Source organism: Dendrobates tinctorius, unplaced genomic scaffold, assembly GCF_039654945.1.
Source record: "Dendrobates tinctorius isolate UK_male_01 unplaced genomic scaffold, ASM3965494v1 ptg000011l, whole genome shotgun sequence".
NCBI classification, from domain to species: domain Eukaryota; kingdom Metazoa; phylum Chordata; class Amphibia; order Anura; family Dendrobatidae; genus Dendrobates; species Dendrobates tinctorius.
The window spans coordinates 100,121,341-100,135,631 of NW_027361679.1; the positions used below are offsets into that span (position 1 = coordinate 100,121,341).

Here is a 14,291-nt window from a genome sequence, read left to right on the forward strand (position 1 = left end):
AGGTGACATCAATCCCACAAATATGAACCCCACTTGGCACCGCTACAGGGCAAGTGGGAAGAACGAGGCTAAGTGCCAGAATTTGCACATATATTAGATGTGCCTTTTCTGGGCAGCTGTGGGCTGGTAGTTTTAGGCTGGGGGGGCGGGGTCAATATCCATGTCAATGGCCCCTTACCGCAGCTGTCTGACCGCGGTAATGATTTTACCACCGATTAGAGGCAGAGTTCGCAACGCTGTCATGCAGATGACAGCATGGCAAACACTGGATGTTCGGGCCCCCCATTCAAGTGAATGGGGTCTGGGTCCGGGTACTGTTCTGGTACCCGAACCTGAACTTTTTTTTAACTGATTGGTCAAATCCGAACATCCAAGGGTCTCCCCATTTCTACTTCTAATAAAGTAGACCAGAGCACATTGGGCCTCCTTCGCTTCAATTGACCCCCGCCCTGTCCACTGTCCTAGCCCAGTCCAACCCCTGTACCGTACGTCAGTGCTGGAAGTGATGGCCTAGATACTCACATCTGTCCACCACCGCAAGTGTCCTCTCTCGGGCAAAGTCTCCTAGCGGATCTTTGGTGCTTGACGGCCGGCGGGCATCTCTCAGGTCCGAGGGCTGGGCTCCGGCTCTTGACCGGTGAAGATCTGGGATTTGGGCCTTAACCAGTGTATTTTCTATTCCGGGTCTGGTTCCACTTGGGTCCCGTCACTGACAGCAACATTGCCCGCTGGTGCACACTCCTTACTGTGGCCGGTCATCCCGGTTGCAGCCTCATCCCTTGCGCACATCCGTTCCGCTCTCCTTCCTGGCACCAAAACCCACACTCTGGTGTGGCGCGCAGACCTCTAATACTGAGGAACGCCATCATCAATGGCTGTTCTATCCAAACTTGTCCCCTTTGCACCCCGTCTTCTCCCGGTAGGTTCCGCATTGTGCCGTTTGGACAGTAGGCAGCAGTCTTCTCGCACCAATAATGCACAGCGTCGAGGTTTTTCAGGACTATAATCATCTCCTCTTTCAACTCCTCAGAACGTTTATACTGCTGCAGAATTCAGTGGCAGCATGCTTCACACCACTCCATCCAACACTTGGGGACCTTGTGCTTGGTGATGTTAGTATTGTTACAGCCCTCAGCCATAGAAATTCATGGCAGGGAGCTTCAAGTGCAGTTTTCTGCTGATTTCAAAGGAGAAGGTTTGGACTCTTGGATGACTTTTATGCACTACTTTAGGTGGTCTTTACATCTGGATATATACCCATGTAGTGCACAACTCGCGCCACATGTAACCATAACAGTAATGTACTGGCTCTCATGGCAGTTAGCCCGGGCAGGGGGCGGAGCTATGCAGGTGGGCGGGGCTGACGTGGAGGAGCAGGAGTAGATGCTCTCAGGGCGCGGGCGTGGGTGATGTGTGACCGCACCGGTGAGTACCGAGCACTGACCTGCGTATATCCACACTGAGGGGTATATACTGCATGTAACTGTGTATATACACTGTGAGGGGTATATAGTGCATGTAACTTTGTGTATACACTGTATGGACCGGGTATATAGTGCCTGTAACTATACAGTGTGTGGACCGGGTATATAGTGCCTGTAACTGTGTGTATACACTGTATGGACCGGGTATATAGGGCCTGTAACTATGTATATACAGTGTGGACCGGGTATATACTGCATGTAACTGTATATACACCGTGTGGACCGGGTATATAGGGCCTGTAACTGTGTGTATACACCGTGTGGGCCGGGTATATACTGCCTGTAACTGTGTATATACAGTGTGGACCGGGTATATAGGGCCTGTAACTGTGTATATACAGTGTGGACCGGGTGTATACTGCTTGTAACTGTGTATATACACCATGTGGGCCGGGTATATACTGCATGTAACTGTGTATATACACCGTGTGGACCGGGTATATAGGGCCTGTAACTGTGTGTATACACTGTATGGACCGGGTATATAATGCCTGTAACTGTGTATATACAGTGTGGACCGGGTATATAGGGCCTGTAACTGTGTATATACAGTGTGGACCGGGTGTATACTGCTTGTAACTGTGTGTATATACACCATGTGGGCCGGGTATATACTGCATGTAACTGTGTATATACACTGTGAGTACGGGGTATATACTACATGTAACTGTGTATATACACCATGTGGGCCGGGTATATACTGCATGTAACTGTGTATATACACCGTGTGGACCGGGTATATAGGGCCTGTAACTGTGTGTATACACTGTATGGACCGGGTATATAATGCCTGTAACTGTGTATATACAGTGTGGACCGGGTATATAGGGCCTGTAACTGTGTATATACAGTGTGGACCGGGTGTATACTGCTTGTAACTGTGTATATACACCATGTGGGCCGGGTATATACTGCATGTAACTGTGTATATACACCATGTGGGCCGGGTATATACTGCATGTAACTGTGTATATACACCGTGTGGGCCGGGTATATAGTGCATGTAACTGTGTATATACACTGTATGGATCGGGTATATAGTGCATGTGACTGTGTATATACACTTTGTGGACCGGGTATATAGTGCATGTAACTGTATATACACTGTGTGGGCCGGGTATATACTGCATGTAACTGTGTATATACACTGTGTGGACCGGGTATATAGTGCATGTAACTGTATATACACTGTGTGGGCCGGGTATATACTGCATGTAACTGTGTATATACACTGTGTGGACCGGATATATAGTGCATGTAACTTTGTATATACACCATGTGGGCTGGGTATATACTGCATGTAACTGTGTATATACAGTGTGTGGATCGGGTATATACTGCATGTAACTGTGTATACACCGTGTGGACCGGGTATATAGTGCATGTGACTGTGTATATATAGTGTGTGGACTGGGTATATAGTGCCTGTAACTATGTATATACAGTGTGGACCGGGTATATACTGCATGTAACTGTGTATTTACACCATGTGGATCGGGTATATACTGCATGTAACTGTATATACACTGTGAGGGGTATATACTGCATGTAACTGTGTATATACCCTGTGAGGGGTATATACTGCATGTAACTGTGTGTATACACCATGTGGACTGGGTATATAGTGCATGTGACTGTATATATACACTGTATGGACCGGGTATATAGCGCCTGTAACTGTGTATACAGTTTGGGCCGGGTATATAGTGCATGTAACTGTGTATATACACCGTGTGGGCCGGGTATATACTGCATGCAACTGTGAGTATACACCGTGTAGATCGGGTATATAGTGCATGTGACTGTGTATATGCACCGTGTGGGCCGGGTATATAGTGCATGTAACTGTGTATATACACTGTATGGACCGGGTATATACTGCATGTGACTGTGTATATACACTGTGTGGACCGGGTATATACTGCATGTAACTGTGTATATACACCGTGTGGACTGGGTATATAGTGCATGTAACTGTGTATATTTGCTGTGTGGACCGGGTATATACTGCATGTAACTGTGTATATACACTGTATGGACCGGGTATATAGTGCATGTGACTGTGTATATACAGTGTGTGGACCGGGTATATAGTGCATGTGACTGTGTATATACACTGTGTGGACCGGGTATATAGTGCATGTGACTGTGTATATACACTGTGTGGACCGGGTATATAGTGCATGTAACTGTATATACACTGTGTGGGCCGGGTATATACTGCATGTAACTGTGTATATACACTGTGTGGACCGGATATATACTGCATGTGACTGTGTGTATACACCATTGGGGTGGGTATATAGTGCATGTAACTGTATATACACTGTATGGACCGGGTATATAGTGCCTGTAACTGTGTATATACAGTGTGTGGGCCGGGTATATACTGCATGTAACTGTGTATATACACCGTGTGGACCGGGTATATACTGCATGTAACTGTGTGCATACACCGTGTGGACCGGGTATATACTGCATGTAACTGTGTGCATACACTGTGTGGGCCGGGTATATAGTGCATGTGACTGTGTACACTGTATGGACCGGGTATATAGTGCATGTAACTGTGTATAAACACTGTGTGGGCCGGGTGTATAGTGCCTGTAACTATACAGTGTGTGGACCGGGTATATATGCCTGCAACTATGTATATATAGTGTGTGGACCGGGTATATAGTGCATGTAACTGTGTATATACATGTGGGCCGGGTATATAGTGCATGTAACTGTACATACACCGTGTGGAGCGGATATATAGTGCATGTAACTGTATATATACTGTGAGGACGGGGTATATAGTGCATGTAACTGTGTATATACACCGTGTGGACCAGGTATATAGTGCATGTAACACTGTATATATAGTGTGTGGACCGGGTATATAGTGCCTGTAACGGTGTATATACAGTGTGAGGGCCGGGTATATAGTACATGTAACTGTGTATATACACCGTGTGGACCGGGTATATAGTTCATGTAACTTTATATACACTGTGTGGGCCGGGTATATACTGCATGTAACTGTGTATATACACTGTGTGGACCGGATATATACTGCATGTGACTGTGTGTATACACCATTGGGGTGGGTATATAGTGCATGTAACTGTATATACACTGCATGGACCGGGTATATAGTGCCTGTAACTGTGTATATACAGTGTGTGGGCCGGGTATATAGTGCATGTAGCTGTGTATATACACCGTGTGGACCGGGTATATAGTTCATGTAACTTTATATACACTGTGTGGGCCGGGTATATACTGCATGTAACTGTGTATATACACTGTGTGGACCGGATATATACTGCATGTGACTGTGTGTATACACCATTGGGGTGGGTATATAGTGCATGTAACTGTATATACACTGTATGGACCGGGTATATAGTGCCTGTAACTGTGTATATACAGTGTGTGGGCCGGGTATATACTGCATGTAACTGTGTATATACACCGTGTGGACCGGGTATATACTGCATGTAACTGTGTGCATACACTGTGTGGGCCGGGTATATAGTGCATGTGACTGTGTACACTGTATGGACCGGGTATATAGTGCATGTAACTGTGTATAAACACTGTGTGGGCCGGGTGTATAGTGCCTGTAACTATACAGTGTGTGGACAGGGTATATATGCCTGCAACTATGTATATATAGTGTGTGGGCCGGGTATATAGTGCATGTAACTGTACATACACCGTGTGGAGCGGATATATAGTGCATGTAACTGTATATATACTGTGAGGACGGGGTATATACTGCATGTAACTGTGTATATACACTGTGTGGACCAGGTATATAGTGCATGTAACTATGTATATATAGTGTGTGGACCGGGTATATAGTGCCTGTAACGGTGTGTATATACAGTGTGAGGGCTGGGTATATAGTACATGTAACTGTGTATATACACCGTGTGGACCAGGTATATAGTGCATGTAACTATGTATATATAGTGTGTGGACCGGGTATATAGTGCCTGTAACTATGTATATACAGTGTGTGGACCGGGTATTTACTGCATGTAACTGTGTATATACACCGTGTGGGCCGGGTATATAGTGCATGTAACTGTGTATATACACTGTGTGGACCGGGTGTATTCAAATTCAAAGAAGCTTTATTGGCAGGACGAAATACACATTAGTTTTGCCAAAGCAAGTGTACAAAAGGGAATAGGGATAGGGACTGTAGGGATGTTGGGTAGGGGCTGTTGGAAAGGTGTATGGGGGCAGATCCAGGATGGGGCTATAGAAGTCCATGGCATAGGGAAGGTGGATGGGGCAGATCCAGGGTGGGGGCCATAGAAGTCCATTGCATATCATAGTTCTCTTTCTCGCAGTCTATGACATTCGCTCACATATTGCGCAGCTGTCTCCACTGCTCTCTCTTCTTCCCCCAGCAGGATATATGTTTTCTCTTCCTCCTTCATGGTGATAAAATCCAGGAAGAGATGTGAGAGTCTGGTCACAGTGTTGGCACAGTCTTTCCTCCCTGGGCTTGTAGCTCTTTCTGTGTCGTCCGGATTCGATGGCCAGACTGTGGGCACTGAGTCTATATTGGCTCAGGATCTTGCGGTCTCTGGGGTCCGGGAGTTTCTCCAGATATGGGGCCATTCTGTAGTCTCTCTGTAGACTCCGATACATGGTCAGTTTCTGTGAGCTGATGATGTCGTTCTTCCAATCACGTACCTCTCCTGGCCTTCGTCTACCATCTTCCTGATTCTGGCCTTTGTCAGGTTGTTGTGATTGGTGTGCTGGTCAGGTTGGGTTTGGGTGAGCTATTCCAAGGGTCCTGGTTTTTCTGTTTCACTTACACTTGTCAGGGCTTTATGGTGATGGGAGCTTGGATTGCTCCTACGTAGGTGAGCCCGGAATGAAAGTGCCCTCTTTAGAACCGTTAGGTGTAGAGGGAATCTGCCCAGCTCGGCCCGGCAAGCACTGTTGGAGGTGCTCTGATGGACTTGGAGAAGGTGCTTGCAGAATTCCAGGTGGAATATTTCTGTTGGGCTGGAATCCCACCTTGACCAGTCTGGTAGGTGTGAGGGCCCCAGATTTCGCTGCCATACATGAGGATTGGGGAGATGATAGTCGAAGATTTTTAACCAGACCCTCACTGGTGGCTTCAGATGGTAGAGTTTCCTTCGGATGGCATAGAAGGTTTTGCATGCCTTGTCTTTCAGGGTCTCTATGGTTTGTTTGAAGCTCCCTGACTGGTGAATCTCTAGGCCCAGGTAGGTATATTTGTCCGTTCCTGTAAAGGCGCAATTGTTGAGGAAAAATGAAGGGTGCTGGTCTAATTTTCTCTTTCTCTTCTGGAACACCATGATGTTGGTTTTCTTTAGGTTGACCGGTAGTGCCCAGGTGGAGCTGAATTTCTCTAAGATTTTCAGGTTTTCTTGGAGGCCTTTCTCGGTTGGTGACAGAAGCAGCAGGTCATCTGCATACAGCAGGAATTTCACCTGCGCATCGTGGAGGATGAGACCTGGTGCTGTGGAAGATTCCAGAGCGGTAGCCAGCTCGTTGATGTAAAATGTTGAAGAGCGTTGGGCTTAGGTTGCAGCCTTGTCTGACTCCACGGATCTGCTGGAAATAAGCAGTTTTATTACCGTTCACACTCACGCTGCAGAGGTTCTCGTTGTAGGAGATTTTGATGACATCGTAGGTCTTTCCTCCTATTCCGCTCTCCAGCAGTTTCAGGAATAAGCCTGGGTGCCACACCGAATCAAAGGCCTTTTGAAAGTCCACAAAACAGGCGTATATCTTCCTGTTCTTGGTATTGTGGACGTGTCTCTGAGTGAGACTGTGCAGGGTATAGATGTGGTCAGTAGTGCGGTGGTTTGGCATGAACCCTGCTTGGCTCTTGCTGAGGACGTTGTGCTCGGTGAGGAAACTGAGGATCCTCTTGTTCAGGATGCTGTTGAACAGTTTTCCCAGGTTGCTGCTGACACATATGCCTCTGTAGTTGGCAGGGTCATACCTGTCCCCATTCTTGTGGATAGGTGTGATGAGGCCTTGGTTCCAGGTACGAGGGAAGTAGCCGGCACTTAGCACAATATTGAAGAATTTAACCATTGCGGCCTGTATTTCTGGTGGGCTGTACTTCAGCATTTCTGGTAGGATTCCATTCAGGCCACTGGCTTTTCTAAATCTTATGGAAGAGATTCTCTCTGCTACTTCCTGTAATGTAATAGGTGTATCCACGGGGTTTTGGAAGTTTTTTACTTTTTCCTCCATTGCTTTTAGTTTTGCCATTATGCTTTCCTGTTGCTGGCTTAGTTCTTCCTTTGGAATGTCTTTTATAGAGGTCTCTGAAGTACTGGAGCCAGATGTTGCCATTTTGGATATGGATGTTGTTTTACTTGTCTTTTGTGCCCATGTGGTTCCATAGTTCCCAGAAGGAGTTGTCTTGGAAGGCATCTTGGAGTTCGTTAAGCTTGGTAGTGAAGTAACTCTGCTTCTTCTCCTGAGGATGGTTTTGTATTGCCTTTGTATGGTTTCATAGGCATACCTCAGACCCGGGTGGTTGTGGTCTCTGTGTTTCTTGTTTGAGGCTGTTCTCAGGGTTTTCCGTACGGCTTTACATTCTGTCAAACCATCTGATCTGTTTTTCTTTTGGTCTCTTGTAGTTGACTTTAAGGTCGGACAGTCTGGCCATTGCATAGAATATATTGTTGAGGTCTTTTGCAGCTTGACTCACTCCCTTTGGGTTAGGCTGGTACTCGTAGTTGTAGAAGTGGTGGAGCATCCGCTGTATTTCAGGTCTGCTGGGAGCCTCTTTATACTTTAATGCCGACATTTTGTGCCATTTATAGTATGGAGGCCGGGTGAAGAGGCCGCTCTGCTGTGGCTTTTGAGTGGATGGTTTCTCTGTAGATTTCAGGTACAGAAGAAGTTGGCTGTGGTCTGACAGGTGCGTTTGTTGGGAGACTATGAAGGTGCTGATATTTGCCAGGTTCATATCTGTAATGGCATAATCTACTACACTTCTCCCTACATGGGAGTTTAGTGTACACCTCCCTAAGGAGTCTCCTTTGGTTCGTCCATTAAGAATATGAAGTCCTAAACTTCTGCATACTGTACGTTCAGGAGCTTTTTACCACTTTTGTTGCCTGTACTGTCATATCTGTTTCTCTCTCTGACTACTGAGTCTTGGCCTGAAAAATAAAATGCAAAGAGAGGCGCAATGAGTGTACCTGTGTTGAAATTAAATTCCCTAACTGAATCGACAGGGTGCTCACCTTACAGGGTTGTGCCACCCTTGCACAACCACGGTGTGAACGTGAATGGTAGGCATTTTCTTCCTGCAGTTCACACATTGTGGCTCTTATTTCCTGCAGTGATGACCTGTATTCACATTTCAGTTTGTTTATCTCATTAATTATGTGGTCATTAGCATTTCTGTCACCAGTGTTTCTCAGATGGTCTTCCTTAAATCATACAAATTCTCTTTCTAGTTGAGAGAAACAGTCTCTGAGGGTCTGGGGTGAAGGGTGTGAAGCATTGGGGGCAGTGGTATCTATGGAGGTCTCTGTAGGGGTGCGGATATCAGAGGTCACTGTAATGGTGCGGATATCAGAGGTGGCTGGGGTTTGTTGTTCTTTGTGGGATTGGGCCTGGAGTTTAACATGAGGGAATCTGTCTTCAAATTGCTCCAGATTGTCCTCAGTCCCATGAACCAGGACGGTGCCACTGTTGTACAGAGTGATGGTTAGTGAGCTGCACTCGTCGTCTTTATGGTTTCTGACTCTGATCTGCTGGCCGTTATTGGTATCCGACTTGGTTGAGTGTTGAAATTGCTTGCACAGGGCGGTGTGCCAGGCTAGGAGATGCTCTGTGAAGAATAACACATTGGTTTTCCTTTTATCTTCCTCACTAGATGTGAAGTCAGCATAGAGCTTCTCTGGGTTTTCTGTAATTGTGGCAGTTTTTATGGCTTTCTTTGCATGACTGTTCTTCTGCCCTTCAGAGTATGTTATCTCCAGAATCTTTGAACCCCCCCCCCTGCTGCCTTGTGTCTCCAGTTCTCTATCAACATTTACTTTTGTTCTGTTTCTCTTGTTCCAAATTAACATTTTCCATTTTTATAATTCTAATTCTTATTTCTGATAGTTTTAAGTTCTAGCAAGATTATGAGTGTGGTGAGGCTGAGGATGGTCCTACCTGAGGGTGCTTGCTGTCCTCTGGATGTCAGACCTGGTGCTGCCTGGTGGTTGCTGTCTGTCCTCCAGGAGATTCTTGTTTTGTCCTTTAGAACTTATTTTTCCTCCTTTTTCATAAAAATCTTTAGTCCGGCTCCGTCCTGCTCACTTCTGTATTCCACGGGGATAAATTTTTCCAGGTTGTGTCCTAAAGTTTCCTCATTACAAGGTATAAAGTGATGAAAATTCAGGAGCTCATGTTCAGTGCTGCTTATTCCTGGAATGGTGGGCGTATACTATCATGTAACTATGTACCGTATTTTTCAGACTATAAGACGCACCAGACAATAAGACGCACCAGACAATAAGACGCACTCCAATTTTCAGTAGGAAAATAGGGAAAAAAAAAAATGTGTCAAATGGGGGTCCGTCTTACAGTCCGAATTCAGCTTACCTGGGAAGGGATCCGGCACAGGTGGAGAAGTAGTCACAGGGGTCATTCAGTGGTCCAGACTCGTGCGGTGGCTGCTCTGTGCTGGGGCAGGTTGGTTGTGCTGGGGCAGCTGTGCTGGGGCTGGGGCAGCTGGGGCTGGGGCAGCTGGGGCTGGGGCAGCTGTGCTGGGGCAGGGGCAGCAGTGCTGGGGCAGGTGGGCTCTGCGGTGGTGGCAGCTGTGCTGGGGCAGGGGCAGCGGGGCAGGGGCAGGTGGGCTCTGCGGTGGTGGCAGCGGGTGGCGCTCTGCGGTGCGGTGGTGGCAGCGGGCTATGCTCCGGTGCAGGGGCCGCGGCTCCGCCGGCATTTCTTCGCAGCCCGGAGGCCCCCGCAGTTCCCTTGCTGGCCGCCGCCATGTTGCGGTGGCCTCCGGGAGCATGGACGCCGGAAAGATGGCCGCCAGTCCGGGGACGGCGCATGCGCTGGATCAGATCTCGTCCCGAGATCTCTGGGGACGAGATTCAAATCTCGGCAACGAGATCTCGTCACCCGAGATCTCGGGACGAGATCTGAAGCGGCGCATGCGCCGTCCCCGGACCGGCGGCCATCTTCCCGGCGTCCATGCTCCCGGAGGCCACCGCAACATGGCGGCGGCCAGCAAGGGAACTGCAGGGGCCTCCGGGCTGCGAAGAAATGCCGGCGGAGCCACCGCCTCTGCACCGGAGCATAGCCCGCTGCCACCACCGCACCGCAGAGCGCCGTCCGCTGCCACCACCGCACCGCAGAGCCCCGCCCGCTGCCACCAGCCACTAGGTTAGACCGTGTATTGCGACCATAAGACGCACCCCCCACTTTCCCCCAAAATTTTTGGGGAAAAAAGTGCGTCTTATGGTCGGAAAAATACGGTATATACACTGTGAGGGCCGGGTATATAGTGCATGTAACTGTGTGTATACATTATACTACATGTAACTGTGTATATACACCGTGTGGGCCGGGTATATAGTGCATGTAACGGTGTATGTACACCGTGTGGACCAGGTACAGTTGTGGCCAAAAGTATTGACACCCCTGCAATTTTGTCAGATAATACGCAGTTTCTTCCTGAAAATGATTGCAAACACAAATTCTTTGATATTATTATCTTCATTTAATTTGTCTTAAATGAAAAAAAAACACAAAAAGAATTGTCCTAAAGCCAAATTGGATATAATTCCACACCAAACATAAAAAAGAGGGTGGACAAAAGTATTGGCACTGTTCGAAAAATCATGTGATGCTTCTCTAATTTGTGTAATTAACAGCACCTGTGGCACCTAACAGGTGTTGGCAATAACTAAATCACACTTGCAGCCAGTTGACATGGATTAAAGTTGACTCAACCTCTGTCCTGTGTCCTTGTGTGTACCACATTGAGCATGGAGAAAAGAAAGAAGACCAAAGAACTGTCTAAGGACTTGAGAAACCAAATTGTGAGGAAGCATGAGCAATCTCAAGGCTACAAGTCCATCTCCAAAGACCTGAATGTTCCTGTGTCTACTGTGCGCAGTGTCATCAAGAAGTTTAAAGCCCATGGCACTGTGGCTAACCTCCCTAGATGTGGACGGAAAAGAAAAATTGACAAGAGATTTCAACGCAAGATTGTGCGGATGTTGGATAAAGAACCTCGACTAACATCCAAACAAGTTCAAGCTGCCCTGCAGTCCGAGGGTACAACAGTGTCAACCCGTACTATCTGTCGGCGTCTGAATGAAAAGGGACTGTATGGTAGGAGACCCAGGAAGACCCCACTTCTTACCCCGAGACATAAAAAAGCCAGGCTGGACTTTGCCAAAACTTACCTGAAAAAGCCTAAAATGTTTTGGAAGAATGTTCTCTGGTCAGGTGAGACAAAAGGAGAGCTTTTTGGGCAAAGGCATCAACATAGAGTTTACAGGAGAAAAAAAGAGGCATTCAAAGAAAAAACGGTCCCTACAGTCAAACATGGCGGAGGTTCCCTGATGTTTTGGGGTTGCTTTGCTGCCTCTGGCACTGGACTGCTTGACCGTGTGCATGGCATTATGAAGTCTGAAGACTACCAACAAATTTTGCAGCATAATGTAGGGCCCAGTGTGAGAAAGCTGGGTCTCCCTCAGAGGTCATGGGTCTTCCAGCAGGACAATGACCCAAAACACACTTCAAAAAGCACTAGAAAATGGTTTGAGAGAAAGCACTGGAGACTTCTAAGGCTAGTTTCACACTAGCGTTTTGGAGCGCAGCGACGGCCTGCGCACGGCCGCCGCTAAGCCCCGCCCCCTGCCGCGCCTCCACCGGTAGCTCCGCCTACCGGCGCATGACGCTGCATGCGTCCTGCGTCCCCTATCTTTATCACTGGGGGCGCAGGCCGTGCGCAGTATGCGTTTGGCGGCGCATGCGTCCTTTTGACGGTGCGCCGACCTGCGCCAACCGCAACCTGCTGCAGTTTGGTTGCGTTGGCGCACCGTCAAAAAGGCGCATGCGCCGCCAAACGCATACTGCGCACGGCCTGCGCCCCCAGTGATAAAGATAGGGGACGCAGGACGCATGCAGCGTCATGCGCCGGTAGGCGGAGCTACCGGCGGAGGCGCGGCAGGGGCGGGGCTTAGCGGCGGCCGTGCGCAGGCCGTCGCTGCGCTCCAAAACGCTAGTGTGAAACTAGCCTAAGGTGGCCAACAATGAGTCCAGACCTGAATCCCATAGAACACCTGTGGGGAGATCTAAAAATGGCAGTTTGGAGAAGGCACCCTTCTAATATCAGGGACCTGGAGCAGTTTGCCAAAGAAGAATGGTCTAAAATTCCAGCAGAGCATTGTAAGAAACTCATTGATGGTTACCGGAAGTGGTTGGTCGCAGTTATTTTGGCTAAAGGTTGTGCAACCAAGTATTAGGCCGAGGGTGCCAATACTTTTGTCTGGCCCATTTTTGGAGTTTTGTGTGAATACAGGGCTGTGGAGTCGGAGTCGGTGCTCATTTTGGTGGAGTTGGAGTCGGTATAAAATGGACCGACTCCTAAAATATATAATAAATTGGATACAGTAATTCAATGCAGGATGTGCTGAATATTTTTTCATAGGAATTTGGGAAAGTTATGAAATGTCCTATAAATGGCTGTTATATTCCTGATCTAAGGCTACATTCACACACAGCGTTTTTCCTGCGTTTTTTGAGGATATGTTTTTCAGCTGCAAAAGCCGATCAGCTTTTTAAAAAACTGCATCACCTGAAAGGTTTTTGAGCTCATAGACATAGATAATGTTTTCAATAGCAAAAGCAGATTTGAAATCTGCTCTATCTATATATCCATTTATCCATATCTGTCTATCCATATCGTATCTGTACCAAAAAGAAAGAAAGAAAACCAGGTAGTACACAGACTAACACTCCTTTTTTTTTTTTTTTTTTTTTTTTTTTTTTAGCACCAGTCAGGTACACCTCATAGCTGCCCAAAAGGATGCCCAGGACAGGCAATGCTCGTCTTCAGTAACACATCAACATCAATTGATAGTTGGAATAAATAGATTGCATTCATCACCACCACATCTTCTTAAGGTGCAGGCTTTATTTTCAAGTGTAGGGGTGTGCAGTATGAGGTTCTGCAGCAGCTGAGGTGTACAGTATGAGGTTCTGCGGAACAGTATGAGGTTCTGCCCCCCCCCCCCCCAGGTTTGATCCTGGCTATGCCCATGGTGTGAATGTAGCTTGAGGAACTAGGCTTTGTCTTAGCTGAGATAAGTCGTAGTGTTATATATTACACACAGTACAGACCAAAGGTTTGGACACAACTCACTCAAAGAGTTTTCTTTATTTTCATGACTATGAAAATTGTAAAGTCACTCTGAAGGCATCAAAACTATGAATTAACACATGTGGAATTATAGAATTAACAAAAAAATGTGAAACAACTGAAAATGCTGTATGTCTTATATTATAGGTTCTTCAAAGTAGCCATCTTTTGCTTGATTACTGCTTTGCACACTCTTGGCATTCTCTTGATGAGCTTCAAGAGGTAGTCACCGGAAATGGTTTTCACTTCACAGGTGTGCCCTGTCAGGTTTAATAAGTGGGATTTCTTGCCTTATAAATGGGGTTGGGGCCATCAGTTGTGTTGTGCAGAAGTCTGGTGGATACACAGCTGATAGTCCTACTGAATAGACTGTTAGAATTTGTATTATGGCAAGAAAAAAGCAGCTAAGTAAAGAAAAACGTGTGGCC

The 14,291-nt window shown here is 47.1% G+C and overlaps 1 protein-coding gene across 2 annotated transcripts in view; it reads left to right on the top strand.

Annotated features, from left to right (window-relative positions):
• The first annotated feature begins 1,294 nt into the window (after positions 1–1,294).
• The window catches only part of LOC141049172 (PC-esterase domain-containing protein 1A-like), an 85,806-nt gene continuing 72,809 nt past the window's right edge, over positions 1,295–14,291 (top strand). For both annotated transcript variants that reach the window (XM_073545349.1, XM_073545358.1), the window contains exon 1: positions 1,295–1,425. In XM_073545349.1, coding sequence (XP_073401450.1) covers positions 1,410–1,425 — 16 coding nt within the window. In that variant the 5' untranslated portion in view covers positions 1,295–1,409. The remainder of the gene's footprint in view (positions 1,426–14,291) is intronic.